The 16,902-nt window shown below is 56.9% G+C and overlaps 2 protein-coding genes across 4 annotated transcripts in view; one reads left to right on the forward strand and one right to left on the reverse strand.

Annotated features, from left to right (window-relative positions):
* Positions 1 to 520: 520 nt before the first annotated feature.
* ZNF710 (zinc finger protein 710) lies at positions 521 to 12,001 on the forward strand. Its single transcript, XM_040642803.1, has 4 exons — positions 521 to 2,294; positions 4,785 to 4,976; positions 5,444 to 5,618; positions 9,334 to 12,001. Exons 1-4 carry the CDS (start codon positions 735 to 737, stop codon positions 9,498 to 9,500), a joined length of 2,094 nt encoding a protein of 697 aa, XP_040498737.1. The 5' UTR covers positions 521 to 734; the 3' UTR covers positions 9,501 to 12,001.
* A 1,250-nt stretch (positions 12,002 to 13,251) lies between these two features.
* Positions 13,252 to 16,902, reverse strand: part of IDH2 (isocitrate dehydrogenase (NADP(+)) 2) — a 16,554-nt gene continuing 12,903 nt past the window's right edge. For all 3 annotated transcript variants that reach the window (XM_040642806.1, XM_040642805.1, XM_040642807.1), the window contains 6 exons: positions 16,117 to 16,253; positions 15,781 to 15,932; positions 14,171 to 14,283; positions 13,929 to 14,026; positions 13,744 to 13,836; positions 13,252 to 13,554 (listed from right to left, as the gene is read on the reverse strand). In XM_040642806.1, coding sequence (XP_040498740.1) covers positions 13,470 to 13,554; positions 13,744 to 13,836; positions 13,929 to 14,026; positions 14,171 to 14,283; positions 15,781 to 15,932; positions 16,117 to 16,253 — 678 coding nt within the window. In that variant the 3' untranslated portion in view covers positions 13,252 to 13,469. The remainder of the gene's footprint in view (positions 13,555 to 13,743; positions 13,837 to 13,928; positions 14,027 to 14,170; positions 14,284 to 15,780; positions 15,933 to 16,116; positions 16,254 to 16,902) is intronic.

The following is a 16,902-nucleotide window of genomic DNA, read 5'->3' on the forward strand; positions in this document are numbered from 1 at the left end:
AGGGAAAGCTGTACTTTTTATCGGCATAAATATAGATATTTAAATGTGTAATCCTTATCTAACGCAGAACGATCACCTGTTGTGAGAGACACAGTCGCGTAGCATCAGGCTTCGTTGATAGGTGGTAACCGCCAAGAGCGACCTTGGCACCTAATTTATTTTTGTGTGTTGCCTTGTTTTTGCCATATATATATATATATATTATTTTCCCCCACCTCATTCTCCCCCGGCAATATATATACTTTATAAAAACCAAAACACCTCACTCATATGGTCAAGCCATTACGAATGGTGACAGTGTTTAACACCTCACTGTATGGCCTCAAGGTCCGTGCAAAATTAATTACTTTGGGACCAAAGCCAGGGGGGCTACAGAATGTGCTGAAGCAAGGTGTGTATTACATTCGAGAGTAGACGGGTTCTCTAAAATCTATTTTTAAAAGAGAGGAATCTTTATTTTTTGCAATTGTAAATCAGCTTTTTTGAAGGACCTCTGGAAGGACATTGTGAGGAACATGGTTTGAGAACCGCGGTGACAATGCCACCTTCTTGTTACAGGTGGGAGGACTGAGGCCAGCAAGGGGGCAGGGCCGATCCAGGATCCCACAGGGTGACAGAGAAAATGGTCAGATATACAGAGGGGTCCCCATAATTATAAGTGTGTCCGGTTCCCAAGGCAGGAGGAGAAACACAGCAGGGCCAGACGCCCCCCAGACTAGCCAAGCCCCTGCGGAATGCGTGTGTGTCTGTTGTGTGTGCAGCCTGGAGCCGGCAGTATTAACGCTCCCTTCTCCTCCTGCAGCGATGCCCTCCTAGCCAGCCGTCACGGGATGGAGGGCTTCATGGACTCAGGGACACAGACGGATGCCGTGGTGGTGCTGTCCTTGGCTCAGGCCGCCGTGCTGGGCCTGGTCTCGGAAAATGAGCTCTTCGGAGCCACCATAAGCGCCGAAGCCTTCTACCCGGACCTGGGGCCCGAGCTGTCCGGGACGGCCATGGGGGAGCCCGGGCCCCCGGGCCCCGACGTCTACCAGCTGGCCTGCAACGGGAGGGCCCTGGAGGAGCCGGCAGAAGAGGAGGTGCTGGAGGTGGAGGCGGCCTTCGAGAAGCACACCCGGCGGAAGACGCGGCCGCCCGTGCGGCTGGTGCCCAAGGTCAAGTTTGAGAAGGTGGAGGAGGAGGAGGAGCAGGAGGTCTACGAGGTGTCCGTGCCCGGGGACGACAAGGACGCGGGCCCGGCAGAGGCCCCTGCCGAGGTGGCCGGCGGCGGCTGCGAGGCCCTGGTGCAGAGCAGCGCCGTCAAGATGATCGACCTCAGCGCCTTCAGCCGCAAGCCCCGGACGCTGCGCCACCTGCCCCGAGCCCCGAGGCCGGAGCTGGACGCGGCCCCCTACGACCCCCACTTCCCCGACCCGGCCCGGGACGGCTTCCCGGAGCCCGGCATGGCGCTGCCCGGGCCGGAGGCCTTGCCCTCCGAGTGCGGCTTCGAGCCACCCCACCTGGCCCCCCTGAGCGATCCCGAGGCCCCCCCCACCATGGAGTCCCCGGAGCCCGTGAAGCCGGAGCAGGGCTTCGTGTGGCAGGAGGCAGGCGAGTTCGAGGCGGACGCGGCCGGCTCGACGGTGGAGCGCCACAAGAAGGCCCAGCTGGACCGGCTGGACATCAACGTGCAGATCGACGACTCCTACCTGGTGGAGGCGGGCGACCGCCAGAAGCGCTGGCAGTGCCGCATGTGCGAGAAGTCCTACACGTCCAAGTACAACCTGGTGACGCACATCCTGGGCCACAACGGCATCAAGCCGCACTCGTGCCCGCACTGCAGCAAGCTCTTCAAGCAGCCCAGCCACCTGCAGACGCACCTGCTGACGCACCAGGGCACCCGGCCGCACAAGTGCCAGGTGTGCCAGAAGGCCTTCACGCAGACGAGCCACCTCAAGCGCCACATGCTGCTGCACTCGGAGGTCAAGCCCTACAGCTGCCACTTCTGCGGCCGCGGCTTCGCCTACCCCAGCGAGCTCAAGGCCCACGAGGTGAAGCACGAGAGCGGCCGCTGCCATGTCTGCGTCGAGTGCGGCCTGGACTTCTCCACCCTGACCCAGCTCAAGCGCCACCTGGCCTCCCACCAGGGCCCCACCCTCTACCAGTGCCTCGAGTGCGACAAGTCCTTCCACTACCGCAGCCAGCTGCAGAACCACATGCTCAAACACCAGAACGTGCGGCCCTTCGTGTGCACGGAGTGCGGCATGGAGTTCAGCCAGATCCACCACCTCAAGCAGCACTCCCTCACCCACAAGGTAGGCCGGCGCCTCTGCCCCTCCCCCACATCCTCCCGAGCGGCTCTCCCCGCCCCGGGGGCCTCGCCGGTCTGAGGCTCCTCCCTCTCCTCCTGCTGGCCTTCCATCCAGTGCTTCCCAGAGTCCTGCTTCAGAGCAGGTCGGGCCAAAAGAGATGGGACGCAGATGAACGCGTCCTAACGTTTAGAGCTGCATATTCGTTCGCAGGAGTATTAGGAAAAAAATAACAATTGAAATTCAGGGTGTTTTTTTAATAGTAGAACTTACTTTTTTGAAGTTTTTGAATGAAATGTTGGAGGAACCCCGGCAGGCCCCAGGGAACCCAGTTGGAAAATCATTAAAGCAGCCTGCCCTCCAGGAGCGCGGAGGCCAGGAGGCCACGGGGCAGTGACCGAGACAGTCAGAAGGAGAGAAGCTTTCCTTTGCTCCTTGTTATGACAAAACTGTATCAAAACCTGTGACTTCCCTTTAGGAAAAAGCTTAAATGTATTTCATTTTAAAAGGGAAGAGACAGAAGGAAAAATATTTGTGATGGAAAAGGACATAAACAAGGCAGACAGTTTGTAGGGGTGGAAGGTGGAGCTGTCCTTGTCCACTGTGTCCCTGACACATCACTTTGACCCACTGTCCCCCACTGTCCTCCCCTTCCCTTCCGGTCACCAGCCACCATGCCTTTCAGCCACCGTCACCCCCTCCCAGAGGCCCTTCTGTCCAGATGGAATGAGGCCTCTTGGGTCCCACAGGCTCGCTCGGCACTTAGCCTGCCCCCTCGTTTCCACGCCAAATCCAACCAGCTTCACGTTTTGCAGCTCAAGGTGCAAGAGAGCTCCCTCGTTCCGTAATGGCAGCCGTAGGGCCACTTAGGGTCCAGCCTGCGTCCTCACCTCTCACAGTGGACGCAGCAGTGAGTGGGGCAGCCGGAGCCTGCTGGCCCGAGAATCCAGCCTTCCCTGCCCTGGGAACATCTGCTAGAGCAGAGATGACTTGCAGCTTTTTGCAGCTGCTCCCCCGGTCGGTTGGTAAAGCTGCCCACAGTGTGATGTTAAGAAGGATTCTGAATCAGAGTCTGGGCTCAGCCATAAGAGCAGACCGTGTGTCAAGTGAAACCAGATGACTGACTGACTTCGTGTCTGCTGGGAAGGGAGTGGGAGCCATAAGCATCTTGTGCCATTTTTCTCCTCTACTAAAAATCCCCACGAGTCTGCAAAGTGTTCAAAGAGAAATAACACCGTGACAAAAAACTGAGAACAAAAACCAAAGACCGGTAAAATCGAAAACATCCCTGTCGTCAGCCTAAATTTGCACAGTGTGCACATAATATGTACTTACGGGGTCAGCGCCCCAAGGCAGGGCCCCCTGGTGGTCAGACACACCGTCAGTGTGTCAGGCGAGTGTAGAGACGTGACACACAGCCCCTGTCTGCTAAAAGAGAGACACACACGCGCTGCTGCCTTATAATACGGAACTCTGTCCCACGTAAGCGTCGGGACAGCCCCTGTGACCGCACACACATGACCGTCCCGCTGGGGGTCTGCTAAATTACTGGCTCAGCAAAGAGATCAACTCCCAACATTTGTCCTGACTTTGCTCTCCAGACAATACATCGGACCCCCTGTGCTCACAACACCCTGTCCCGCTCTGGGGGTCACCTCCAGGCCATGTTGAAGTCAAACCAGAGGGTTTTCCCCTGGAATCATTGTCTCCTGGGGCCAAGTGTCCCAAACTCCTCCAATGATAAGAGTCCTCTGAGGGACCTGTTGAGACCAAACATTCCTGGGCCTGCTGGCCCGGCAGCGGCAGGAGGAATCTCCCGAGAGGCCGTATGTGCAGCATGGTGGTGGATTCTTACACCAGGGAAGCTTGGGAAACTCTCAAGGGGTTGAGTGGATGGGCTCCAGGGGGGTTGAGAACTCTTGTATTCAGATCCAAGTGTCATTTTTCCTGCAGCGTCCATACTTTTAATCAGATTCTCAAAGGGCTCCGTGAACCCCAAGGAACACTGAGAGCCCACACTGAGGGGAAAAAGACATGTGTGCCCTTGACCTGAGGACGGTCCACCAGGCCGTGGCCCCAGATCCACTTCTTGGCCACAGATCCTGGTGCCTGGCGTGATGCTGGCTTGTCGCAGGTGCCCAGTAAATGGTTGCTGGATGAATGAACGAATGAATGAATGAACGAACGAACGAATGAACACACTTGCCTTGGTGCACAGGTGCAAACCTAGAGGGGCACCTGCCCAGGTGGGCGGGAGACAGCAGGTGTGTAGGTAGGAACTAGAAGGCTTCCTAGAGTCAGTGGCCCTGCCCCAACATTCTCCCAGTGGCTTTCCACAAGTGGTCCCCATCCGGAGCACCCCCTCCGGGAAGTCGCTTTCCGGAAGCTGTGCGTACGCTCGGACACTGTGTGCACACCCCACACACACACACACGCTTCCAGAGGCTGTGCCCGTCACGTGGCCTGACCATCCCCCCCTCCCCCCTCCCCCGCCAGGGCGTGAAGGAGTTCAAGTGCGAGGTGTGCGGCCGGGAGTTCACCCTGCAGGCCAACATGAAGCGGCACATGCTGATCCACACCAGCGTCCGGCCCTACCAGTGCCACATCTGCTTCAAGACCTTCGTGCAGAAGCAGACCCTCAAGACCCACATGATTGTACACTCGCCTGTGAAGCCATTCAAATGCAAGGTACCCAGCTGCCAGGGCCCCCGGGTCGGCACGACTGCAGCCGCTGAGAGCCGGCCTGGCCGGTGCAAGCGGGGGAGCCCAGTTTTGGGTGAAAATGCCTGGGCTTGGGGGGGTCACTGTGGGCCACAGTGTTCAGAGCCTATACGCTGTTGAGGTGGTATTTTTTGGAGGCTGGGGAAGGGGTGAAGGTCCCTGCATGGCAGGAAAAGTCCAGGCATGAGACGCTGTGGTCCGAGAGCCCAGCCCTGGGTTTCTGGTAACTCCAGCTCAGGGAGAGTGGAACAGTGACCAGCAAGAGGAGGCTCGGTTCTCTGGCTCTCGGGCCTCTGGGGTCACCTAGGAGAGGACAGAGTGAGTGCTGTCCACAGCGAGTGGGATTCAAGCCCCAGCGGGGTGGTGGGAGGGGGCTGGGGTTCAGGGAGGGCGGGCTCCCCGCGGGCTCCTGACGCCGAGCCGGTGTGTTGCAGGTGTGTGGGAAGTCCTTCAACCGCATGTACAACCTGCTGGGCCACATGCACCTGCACGCGGGCAGCAAGCCCTTCAAGTGCCCCTACTGCTCCAGCAAGTTTAACCTCAAGGGCAACCTGAGCCGGCACATGAAGGTCAAGCATGGCGTCATGGACATCGGCCTGGACAGCCAAGGTGGGTGGGCCACGCACAGGGGACGGCGCAGGAGCGGTCCCGTCACGGCATGCTCAGGAGCCTCCTGTCCGGTCAGGGGGTGGGGGAGGCTGGCCAGGCCTGAGACCTCGCTGGGGTGGGCTCCGGGCTAGGGAGGAGAAACCCTGGAAGATGGTCCTGGTGCTGACGACAGGGCCTTTGTGTAAGAACAAAGGACTTCAGCGGGCTCACGTAAATAATGATAAATAAAAAGCCTGACTGATACCAATCCAGTGCTGACTGCGTGCCAGGCCTTTATCAACTCACGTGCTCCTCACAGCGAGCTTGGCTCTGCTAATTATCCCCATCCTACAGATGCCAACACTGGACAGAGAAGTTAGGTAACTCAGGGAAGATCACAACACCCGGGGGTGGGGGGGACAGACGCTTTTATGACTATGACAGTGACGTTAAAAATAAATGTTGGCTGGGAAAGGAAGTAACAAAAGGGAAAAGGGCAGCTGAAGAGATGAGGGAAGCCGGGTGAGGTCCCAATCCCCAAGTGTACCATGGGAGGGTCTGTGGACAGCCCGGGGGAGCTCTGAGCTTCCCAGCAGCCAAGGCAAAAAGTGTGTAACACAGTCCATCACGCTCTTCACAGTGCTTGCCAAAGAGAGTGTAGGCCATGCATTCAGGGGAGGGGCCTCACCTCTGCAGTTGGTAGTCGTTTCATAGGCTGGTGTTGTAACATCCCTAAGTGTGAGCGATAGCCTGTCCCCTCCACACTCGTCAGCTATGGAAGAACATTAGTCTCTCTGGCCGTACTGAGGGGAGGAGGGACTTTAGAGATTCTACTGGAGGAAAGAGTTGATGGCGCCTCAGGAAGGCTCCCTGTACGGTCTAGAGCTAGTTGCCTGCCTGGCGTGCCTTCTCAGACAAAGTAGCAGGGAACAATACAGGTGAGTTGACTTGCCTGGGTGACGTTACTCACTAGCAGGCAATCAGATGTTGGGGGCTGGCTGCAGGAACCCTGGTTTGGTTTTGCAGCAGCTAACCAGTGAGTGGCCTGGGTTTTCTGGCAGACACGGGTGTCCTCAGTTTTCGATCTCGTGAGCAAGAATCCCACCCTGTTGCCTGCATATGGGTGCTCTCTGTAGCCCCTTCCAGCTCAGAATGTGGTACGAGAACCAACAGTGTCAGCATCACCTGGGGTCTTGCTAGAACTGCAGAGTCAGCCCTACCCCAGACCCGCTGAATCAGAATCTGCATTTCAGAAAAGATCCCAGGCGATCTGTTTGCCCGGTAGAGTTTTAGAGGCATGGAAGCGCAGTGGTGTTTCAAACTTCCGTATGCATTGGAATCACCTCGAAATCTGTTAAAACGGCAGGGCTCCACCCCCGGAGCTCCACCCCCGGAGCCTCTGAATCTGTAGGTCTGGGGGAGGGTTGCAGAATTTGCATTTCCAGCAAGTTCTCAGGGGATACCAAAGCTGCTGATCAGGGACCTCACTTGGGGAACCTTTGATCTGGACTCTAAAGGTCTAGTTCTCAAACTTGGCTGTACAGCGGAAGCACCTGGGGAATTTTTTAAATGCTGGTGCCTGAGTCTCAACCCCAGAGAGTCAAATGTAATTGATCTGGCACGTGGCCTAGGGTCAGCACTTTAAAGCACTTTAGATAATTCTATATGCAGTGGGGTTTGACAGCCATAGTCTAGCAGACCCCCCCCCCCCCATGTAACTAACCCACCAGGAGGGACCAGCGCAGAACTCGTCCTTTTGGAAACAGCTGTCCCTGCACACCTTGCTCCCAGGGGGTGGTGAAGGGACATGCTCTTTCTGTCTGAGGTCAATAACCGGGATGCATAGGACTGCTTTCTTCCTGACTGCGGCAGATGACAGGCAGTAAAGGAGTGATTGGCACTTGAATGGCTGGGACCCAAGGCAACCTGCCTCTCACATATAACCTTGGTCTGAAAAGCTCAGGTTTCACATTTATGCCGGAGGAAGGCAGGGTACATTCTAGATGGAACCATCTAATAAATTGGAACTATAATTTGGGAGGTGGATCAATGTCCTTGTAAAAAATGGTACGTATTAGCTTGTTTTTAATGTTTAGTCAACTGTACCATATGAAGGTATGGCACTAGGATTTGAGGAAGACAGAGCCTAGTGTCTTTAAGATTTGGAACAGCTGACCTTGTTTTATAAAGTCAGGAAGATTCACAGTGTGTCAGATGCCCTGGGCATGAGTAATAGACACCCCCCCCCCCAACTCGGACTAACTTAAACAGTAATGAAATAGATTCAGAAAGGACTCGAAATCCAGGCCCTCTTCAGAGTTGGCTGATTCAGCCCCTCAACAATGACACCAGGGTGAGGCTCCCTCCGTCTGTTCACAGCATTAGCTCTGATTTTCCTTATGGTCACAAGATGGCTGCCATTGCTCTTCAGGGCAGTGTGCTCTTCAGGGCTTGTACACAACCAGTGGGAGAGTAAGAGCCTCTTCCCTTTTCTCTATGAAACCAATGAGAATTGTGTGAATTCAGAGAATTCACAAGCAGGCCTCTCCTCATGATTCACTGGCCTGGATTCATTCCTGAACCACTCGTAGAATTGCCCTTAGACCACTGGTTCTCAACTGAGGGTGAGTTTGCCCCTTGGGGACATTTGGTCAAGTCTGGAGACATTTTTGATTGTTGTACCTGGAGTGATGCTACTGGCATCTGGCTGGTAGAAACCAGGGATATTGTTAGCCATCCTACCATGTACCCCCACAGCAAAGAATTATGGCCCAAAATGTTAATAGTGCCAAAACCCTGCCATAGACTTATTAGGGCCGCCCCCTTGATTGGGGTCTGTTTCTCCCCAAAACACATCACTTCTCTTAGGTGCACAGGGACAGAACACACACTGGGGCTCAGCCACAGCCCTTGCCAGCCAGCTACCCAGGGTCCCCAGATCATACCCTGGGCTTCCCTCCTTCCCACGGAAGACAGCCCCAGGCTGGAAAGTGGAGCTTTCCATCTGGCTTTTGTTCTGATGCTAAGAACTTTATAGTAAGATTTCAAGTTGGTAAAATTACAAGAGGCCTCTTCGAGTTTTTGCCTCGTGCATCTCTGTTGACCTACCTTGGGTGTTTGTCCTTGAAGAGCAAGACCAAGGAGACCACTGGGCAGAACCGGTTTAAAGCACTAAGGCTGGTAGGAAGCCAGAGGTTAGAAAGGGCTCCCTCCCGCCTTTCGAGGCAGAGCAGCACAGTAGATGAAAACAACAGCACTTGCTGGGTGCCCTATGGCAAGTTGATTAACCTCTCTGAACTTCCTTTTGACCACCTCCAAGGGATTGCTGTGAGCATTCACGAGACGGTGTATGGGAAGTTCGGGCATGCAGTAGGTCCTAAATGAGTGGTGCATGACATAGTGCAGCAGGCTTCCGTGTGGCCAAGGGGGCCAATGCGAAACACTGCAGAGAATGCATAGGAGGGAAACAAGAGTTCAAGGCCAGGCCTGCGCCCATCCCCCCACGCTCCCCCCGTCCCCCCCTTCCAGCTTTAGCGCTCGGGTCTGGTGACACATTTGAGAAGCCACAGGAGCCTGGGGCTTCCCGGCGCAGGAAGGAAGAGAGGCCGAGGAGAATCCTCTGGAAGCAATGACTAGGAAGTGCTTTCTTGACAAAGGTCCTCTGCTTCCGTGTATAGAAGTGACTGGCTTTTCCCGGGAGGCGGCATCCGGGCCTGACTGTGCCCCTCTCTTGCAGACCCCATGATGGAGCTGACAGGCACTGACCCCTCCGAGCTTGACAGCCAGCAGGAGATGGAGGACTTCGAGAACGCCTACGCCTACGCTGGTGTGGATAGCAGCGCCGAGGCCAGCGTCCTCACCGAACAGGCCATGAAGGAGATGGCCTACTACAACGTGCTATAGCACAAGCCGGGCCGCCCGGAAGGGGCGGGGAGGGCGTGGGACGTGGGGGGAGACCCATGTGCTGCGGGCTGCACCTCCCGCGGCCGAGAAGCTACTGCCCCACTGTCCCGAGCCCTCCCCTCCCGCCGAGTCGTTTGCACCACTAGGGACTTTTAGACCAAATGGAGACTGTACTACTGGCCTCAGCTGTGAACCAGGCACAGGCCGCAGGCGTCTGGGGAAGGAAGGAGAGCCCGGGAGGCCCCGCTCTGGGTCTCCTCGGCCTGCTGCTGTGGGAGGGTGGGAGAAATGCTGGTGGGGGCCATCTGGGGACAGGTCACAAGCGCACACGGTCCTCAGGTCTCTCCAGGCCCAGCAGGGCTGCGGCAGCCAGTGTGGGTAGGGCCCCCTGATAGCCCCTCAGGGGTCCTGGCACTGGAGGAAGACAGAACTTGAGCCTGGCCTTGTTTCCCGCTGGACCAACTCCTGCCTCCAGGGATGTTTGAGCTCCTGTGCCGGCCAGCACTGCCCCCCACCCCGCCCCCTACCAGCCCCGGGGCTGCGAAGAGCCCCTCCCCACCCTGTCCACAAACAGCCAGGCAGGGCCCTCTGCCTTCTACCTCCTGGTGCCTCCCACGCTCTCCGGGAGCCAGGCGTGCACGCAGCCCCGGTCCTGGCCTCAGGAAAGCGGGGTGTAGCCCAGCCCCCAGCTAATGCCCTCTCCAGCCAACCCCCAGAAGGCCCCCATCTTCCAGCGGTTTGAAAGTGGGTGTCCCTAAACTGGATTCCAACAGATGTCCTCCAGTTCTTTGTTGAATCGGTCACCGCACCAGGGTCCCCTGACGTGAGCAGAGCTGGGACGTGCCTTTCGCTGGGCACAGGCTAAGACAGAGGCCCCTCGAGTGAGGGGCAGGGGACCGAGAGGGGCTGTCCTCAGAGGAGGCCAAGGACCACCTGGGGGGCGGCTGGGGTGTTATATTATTAACAGGTGTCCATTTTGAGGAAGCGGACAGCCAAGAGTCAACAGGGTCCCAAGAAGAGCAACATAGTTAAAAAGAAAATGAAGACCATAGAGAAAAAAAAATTTTTTTTTTCTGAGCAAAAGGGGTATTTTGAAGGTAATTTATTTTTTTTTCCTTTCCAATTCTGTGTCGCCTATTCTTTTCTGATGGAGATCATTTTCTTTTTCCAAATCGAAGCTCCCTCGTGTGCTGTGCGTGCTTCGTGCCTCCCCAACCTCGAGCGGCTGGCCAGGCGGGGCTCAGGCGGAGGGGAGGCTGCTGACGGGAGCCTCGGGCTGGGGCGAGAGGCGGGAGGCAGAGCCGGGCAGGCCCTTGGCCCCTGCCCGGCCCCTCTGGCCAGTGACTCGCGCAGCACCAGCCACCGCAGAAGCCAGAGTGGCTTGATTCTGCTCAGCCAGCAGCTCGCTCCCCTGCCTGCCCATTCTCATGGCCTCTGTCCCCACGCCAGCTCCTGCCCCGGGCACCGAAGCCAGGTCCGGGGCGTGAAAGAGCACATTCGGGAACAGCTAGGGCACCCAGACTCCTTGCCCACTCGCCTCCTGAGGCCTCGGTGCGGAGGGGCAGGCAGGGCTGTCCCCAAAGGCGTGAAGGCGGTGAAGCCGCCAACTTCAGCCCGGAAACCAGGAAAGGAGGGGTAACAGCCGGGGAGGGGTGGGGGGGAATCAGTTTGAAATGCAGCTGCCCCCAAAGCTGTATCCTTAGTGAAGGAGCAAGCCAGGCTTCAGGGTGGCTGTCATCAGGACTGAGGGGAGGACAAGGTGGCCTTGGATCAGGCAGCCAGGTGCCCCTTCCTTCTCTGCTAAAGCTCCCACGAAGAGGCAGCAGACAAGAGGGCTGGGGGCTCCCAGGAGCCTTTCCCCTCCAGAACCCAGAGGCCCCCCCCCCCGGCCCCCCAGGTGCCCGCCATGATGACCCTCAGGTGGCAGTGACCCCGTCACTGTAGAAGACATTTTCTCCTGCTGAGCAGAAGCCTCACCCCCTGCAAACTACCTCTTCCCACAATGTCTTTCTCCCCTGGTACCAAAAAGAACCCTGTACCTCCTCCTTCTCCTCCTCCTCCTTCCTGCCAGTGCAGTGGCCTTGGTCATGGAAACCCAAGGGAGAAGGTCTGGGCCCCAGGGTGGGGCTCTCCTTTCCTCCCCAGCCCCGCCATCAGCACCGGCCCTCTGCGAGGTTCGATACTTGAACGCCCCCCTGCCCTGTGCCTTGGACCCGGGCAAAGCTAAGAGAAGGAAACAGCACAACTCACAGATTGAGCTGGGGGGTGGTCTCGGCAAGGCTCCTGTCCTCACCCCTCCCCTGACCTTTCAAGAGAGGCGCACACGCGGCCTCTTGGGTGACTTGGAAACTCCTGGACAAATTCCATCCTAACTTATTTTGACGTGTATACAAACCAACTGTTTAGAAATTCCACTTGTGCAAAGCCCTACTGTGTTTTTATGTTCCCATTTAAAAGAGAAGTTTACTTAGCAATAATTATAAATAAATGAATATTCTTTAGCAAGGTGACTGTGAGTCCTTCTTCCCCTGGTTCTTGAGGATTTGGTCCTCACCCCTCCCCCACAAAGAACTCCCAACAAGGCTTCCCAACCCTGCACAGCCGGGGGGGGGGGGGGGGGGGGAAGAAACCCAGACCATCCTTGGCATCTGAATAGCCACCTGCAGGGCCAGGCACCTACAGGGAGCTGCTCCAAGCCCCCCAAGAGGGAACCAGGCCCCAGAATTCCCACCACTTGCAGAGAAAAGCCACTTCCCCTCCTGACCCACCAACAGGGCACCAGGACAGAAGCCAGCTCACGATGCCAGCTTGCATTTCAGAGGCTGTCAGCTCTTTTCTACTGCTGGGCAAGAAGGGGCCGGAAACCTTGAGCTTCACCCCAGGAGTGAAGAGCCAGCACACAGCTTTTCTTCCTGCCACCCTGGGAGTTCAGTGTGATGAGCGAAAGGAGTAAGTAGTCCCTCGAACAGACAGAGGCCACCAAAGTGAGGGGTGGCTAGAGCCCATCTCCAAGCTCCCGAGGTCCCAACTGTCCAGTGTCAGGAGCCATCAGAGTCCCCCCGAAACTGGGGGAAATGGACTTTCAGTTGCCAAGTATTTATTGTATCAAGTGAAAATGGTACAACTCTTCCCCTGGACATGTAAACACCAAAAGCAGAATATAATCCCTGCAGAAAAGATGGCCCTTTCAATTGGCTCTATTTAACTTTACAGCAACTTTATGATCTTACTTTTCTGGTTTTGCCAAAGAACAATGAAGATGAACGCAAGTCTGGGACCCAGTGGTCTAGAGTGCATGGGGCCCCCGGTCCCAGCCCCAAGCCCTAGGCAGCCACGGAGAGGCCAGAGAGGCAGCTGCTATGTGAGACCCATTTGGAAGACCCAGCAAAGGGCATAGAGAGAGGTCTGGAGATGTTGAGAAGGTTAGAACCAACGAAGCAGAAAACCAGAATCTATCAGGAAGGGATGGCAATCCCGAAATGGAGAGAGGCGGCTACAGGAACGGGATCGTGCCGGGTCATTTCAGGGCGCCCACAGGCCTGCACACCAAGAGTCCCGGGGCTGGTCAGGCGGCTTCTAGAGAATCCGGGACGCTCAGTGCTGCCCGGTCCCCTCCCGCCATGGTGGCCCCTGACGGAACGGAGGCCCGGCACGCAGGCCCGCGGAGGCCAGTGTGCCCCCGGCAGACTCGGCCAGCCCTCTGAGGCCCTCTTTCTCCGGGGCCCCTGCTGGGCACAAACACAGCAGACGGTTGTGTGAAGAGCTTTTTAGTAGCTAAATCGGGCGCCGTGCGTCCCCAGGGCGATATAAATTACAGGGCGCGGGGCACACGCACGCGCTGAGGTAAAACACGCTGCTCCTGCCTCACGTCGCCGCGAGGGGAACACAGATACTTTTAAAAACATCTTGCTTATAAAAAACGTCCCCCAGCAGGGCCTGAGGGGGCTCACCCGCGGCCCGCCGCCCGCACTACTGGCCCAGAGCCTTGTCCAGGTTGGTCTTGATGGCGTCCAGGAAGTCCGAGGTGTTGAGGAAGTGCTCGTTCAGCCTCACGCTGCCGAGAGAACACCACCGGCGTGAGGCGCGGCTCCGGACGGCCCGGCCCGCACCCCCACCGAGCCGCGGCCCGCACCCCGGCCGGCGCCTGCCCCCCTCGGGCCCTTGGCAGCGGAGCCGAGTCCAGAGGGGGCCTCTGGCTTCTTCCCACCCGCCCTCAGGTCGCCCTGAGCCACAGGCCACGCACTTGCTGAGGCCATGGATGCAGCCCGCCAGGTCCTTGGTCATGGCTCCGCTCTCCACGGTCTGGACGCACACTTTCTCCAGGGTCTGCGCAAACCTGCGGGCGGCGGGGCAGGGTGAGGCCCCAGCTTCCAGGGCCGGCCCGGAACCTGCCCTGGACCGGCTCAGGCCCCCTCCCTCTGCGCTCACCTGATGAGGTCCTGGTTCCCGTCCAGCTTCCCCCGGTGCTCCAGGCCACGTGTCCAGGCGAAGATGCTGGCAATGGGGTTCGTGCTGGTAGGCCGGCCCTGGGGGCAGGGGTCACAGGGGATCAGGAGCCAAACCAGCCGGCAAGGGACGCGGCTGCCCGCCCCTGCACTGACAGGCCAGACCCATCCTCCCAGCCTTCCGCTGGGGTAGACGGACATGTGACCACAGTCCCTACCGCTCACCTTCTGGTGCTCCCGATAATGGCGGGTGACCGTTCCATGAGCAGCCTCAGCCTCGATGGTCTTCCCATCCGGGCAGACCAGCACGGACGTCATCAGGCCAAGGGAGCCAAAGCCTGAAGAGGGGGAAGACCCTCCTTTCAGTGCCAACACCACTCCTCAGACCACTGGGTTGAGCCCATCTGCCCTCCTGCTTGTGAGGGGGAATCTCTCCATCGCTCGGACCCAGGCTGATCCGAAATGTGCAAAACTTCTTTCTTTTTTTTGAAGATTTTATTTATTTACTTGAGAGAGAGTGTGAGAGAGAGAGCATGAGAGGGGGAGGGTCAGAGGGAGAAGTAAGCTCCTCGCTGAGCAGGGACCCCAGTGTGGGGCTTGATCCCTGAACTCCAACTCTAGGATCATGACCTGAGCCAAAGGCAGAGGCCCAACCAACCGAGCCACCCAGGTGCCCAAAAAGTGAAAAACTTCTATAAGATAATTGGTTGTCTAAGGGACAACTGGGTGGCTCAGTTGGTTAAGCATCTGCCTTCGGCTCCAATCATGATCCTGGGGTCCTGGGATCGAGCCTGGTGTCAGGTTCTCTGCTCAGCAGGGAGCCTCCTTCTCCCTCTCCCTCTACTCATCCCCTCTGCCCCTATCCCACTTGTACTCTCTCACTTTCTCTCAAGTAAATAAATAAAATATTTAAAAAAAATTAGTTGTCTAAGAATGCATCTGGGGCAGGGGAAAGGGGTCTCTTTTTCACGTTTACCGGACCCTCACACTCACCAATTTCTTATTGCTTAAAGGTGATTTTCATACCTTTCTCTTGTCTGCTATGGCTTTTCATCCTCCCATCCTAGATAGGAATTGTTCTAGTGAGAGGATCACCACTGCACTTACAGAAATAAAGCCAAAGGTTTTTAGAAAACATCAGGACCCTATGCCTTTTCCTCGCTACCTGCGGTGGACTTCACTTTCCTCCTTATCAGGAGCTAGACTTCACCCCATCTCATGGAACCTTGTTTCTCCTCCCTCTCTGTACTTCACATGTAGTCTACTCTCACCACCTTTCCTGTTCTCGTTCCCAACACAACTGGGCTAGTTCTCACGGCTACCTCTCTAATGGCCTCATCCAGGCTCCTGCTGCAATCCAATTTGTCTCATAGGACACTCTAGGGCTTGGGGCTTTGCCACCTTCTCCAATATTCTCCTACCTCCAACAGATTTACTGTGCAAAATGAAGTCTCTGTCATTCAAAAAGCACCCGGTTGTGCTCAATCCCATATTTCTCCTGGACCCAAACCTAGCCCAAACCTTGGAAGCCACAGTCACTTGGCCCATGGGCAGGAACAACCTCAAAGCTGACGCATGTAGCCCTTTAGAACTTGAATTCCTAGATTCTCCTTTCTCTTTAACAGTAGCCTTAGTAATACACCAGTCCAAACCGAATTTGGGGTGCCTTCCTCCGTCATATGCCAGAGAGCTCCTGCCCCCTGCTGTCCACAGGGAACCCTGCAATGGGCCGGCAGGCCATACTAGAGAAGTTTTCCTATGAAAAGGGTCTGAAAAATCCCCCAGCCAGAGAAGACCAACAACCCACCCCCTGGGGAACGGTGCTCGCAGCATACCCTGCGCCAGGATGTCCGACTGCACATCTCCATCGTAGTTCTTGCAGGCCCACACGAAGCCGCCTGAAGACTTGAGGACCTGAGCCACCATGTCATCAATGAGCCGGTGCTCATACCAGATCTTATTCTTGTCAAACTCGGTCTTATAGTGCCTGGGAGCAAAAGGGCCTGTTGTGGGGAGAGGGCGGGAGGCTGACAGGCTGGGTATCTCCCCCCAGTCTCAGGGGGGAGCCAAATGCACTGGGACAGAGGCCACCCTGCAGATTGGGGGCTGGGGGGGAACAGGCAAGAAAGGCTGTGGAATCCTTAGGGAGCAATAAAGGGAGAGGCTGTTACTTCTCAAAGATCTCCTGGAAGATGTCCTTGAAGCGCCCGTCGTAGGCTTTAAGGATGGTGTTCTTAGTGCTCATGTACAGCGGCCACTTCTTCTGGATGGCGTACTGGAAGCAACTGTGCGCAAACCCCGAGATGGACTGCAGGGAGAGAGAGAGGTCCCTGGCGTGGTCCCCAGCCTGGGACTGCCAGCCCTTCCTGGTCCCCAACGGCATCCCTTCCCTCCATACCACCCGCCCTGACAGTCTGGGTGAGCCCAGCCACCCTGGAGGGAGCAGCTGCTGTTTCTGCTGGCCCAGTAGCCCCCTCCCAACTTCTGGGAGGGAGGAGCCCCTCGATTTGGCTTTAGAAAACTACCCTCCTCTCCCCAATTCTTAGACTATATGGCCGGGGTGGGGCTGATTCCCCAATCCGCCCGCGGGTCTCTAGAGTGGACCCTGTGTCCCCCGCGCAGGCGCTCAGAGCCCTCCGTGATTGGCTCAGAGGTGGTCATGTGACCCAGGCCAGGGCCAATTCGCCGGAACCATGAACAAAATGGCTCTTTTCCGATCGGATAACCAAGTTGGCAGGGGACAAGCCCGGGGGGCTCCTGGTGGCCACTTCCTCACGCCGGAGAACGAAGCCAACCACAGAAGAAATGAAAGCCAAGAGTTGGGGAAGGGGGAAAAAATGCTCATCCAGTTTGCTTAAGCCAACCATCCTGACAACTAACGTGCCCCCAAAAGTATATCTGGAGAAGGAGCACAGGAAGTCGGGGTGTCGGAGAAGGCGCACAGGAAGTCGGAGTGT

This window comes from Ursus maritimus, unplaced genomic scaffold (assembly GCF_017311325.1).
Source record: "Ursus maritimus isolate PB19 unplaced genomic scaffold, ASM1731132v1 scaffold_27, whole genome shotgun sequence".
Lineage (NCBI taxonomy): Eukaryota > Metazoa > Chordata > Mammalia > Carnivora > Ursidae > Ursus > Ursus maritimus.

Bases quoted from the DNA above. Each gene is read 5' to 3' on its own strand.
- ZNF710 (XM_040642803.1), top strand. From the start codon at position 735: ATGCGTGTGTGTCTGTTGTGTGTGCAGCCTGGAGCCGGCAGTATTAAC. The intron at 2,295-4,784 runs GTAGGCCGGCGC...CTCCCCCGCCAG, and splicing joins AGCACTCCCTCACCCACAAG to GGCGTGAAGGAGTTCAAGTG. The intron at 4,977-5,443 runs GTACCCAGCTGC...GGTGTGTTGCAG, and splicing joins TGAAGCCATTCAAATGCAAG to GTGTGTGGGAAGTCCTTCAA.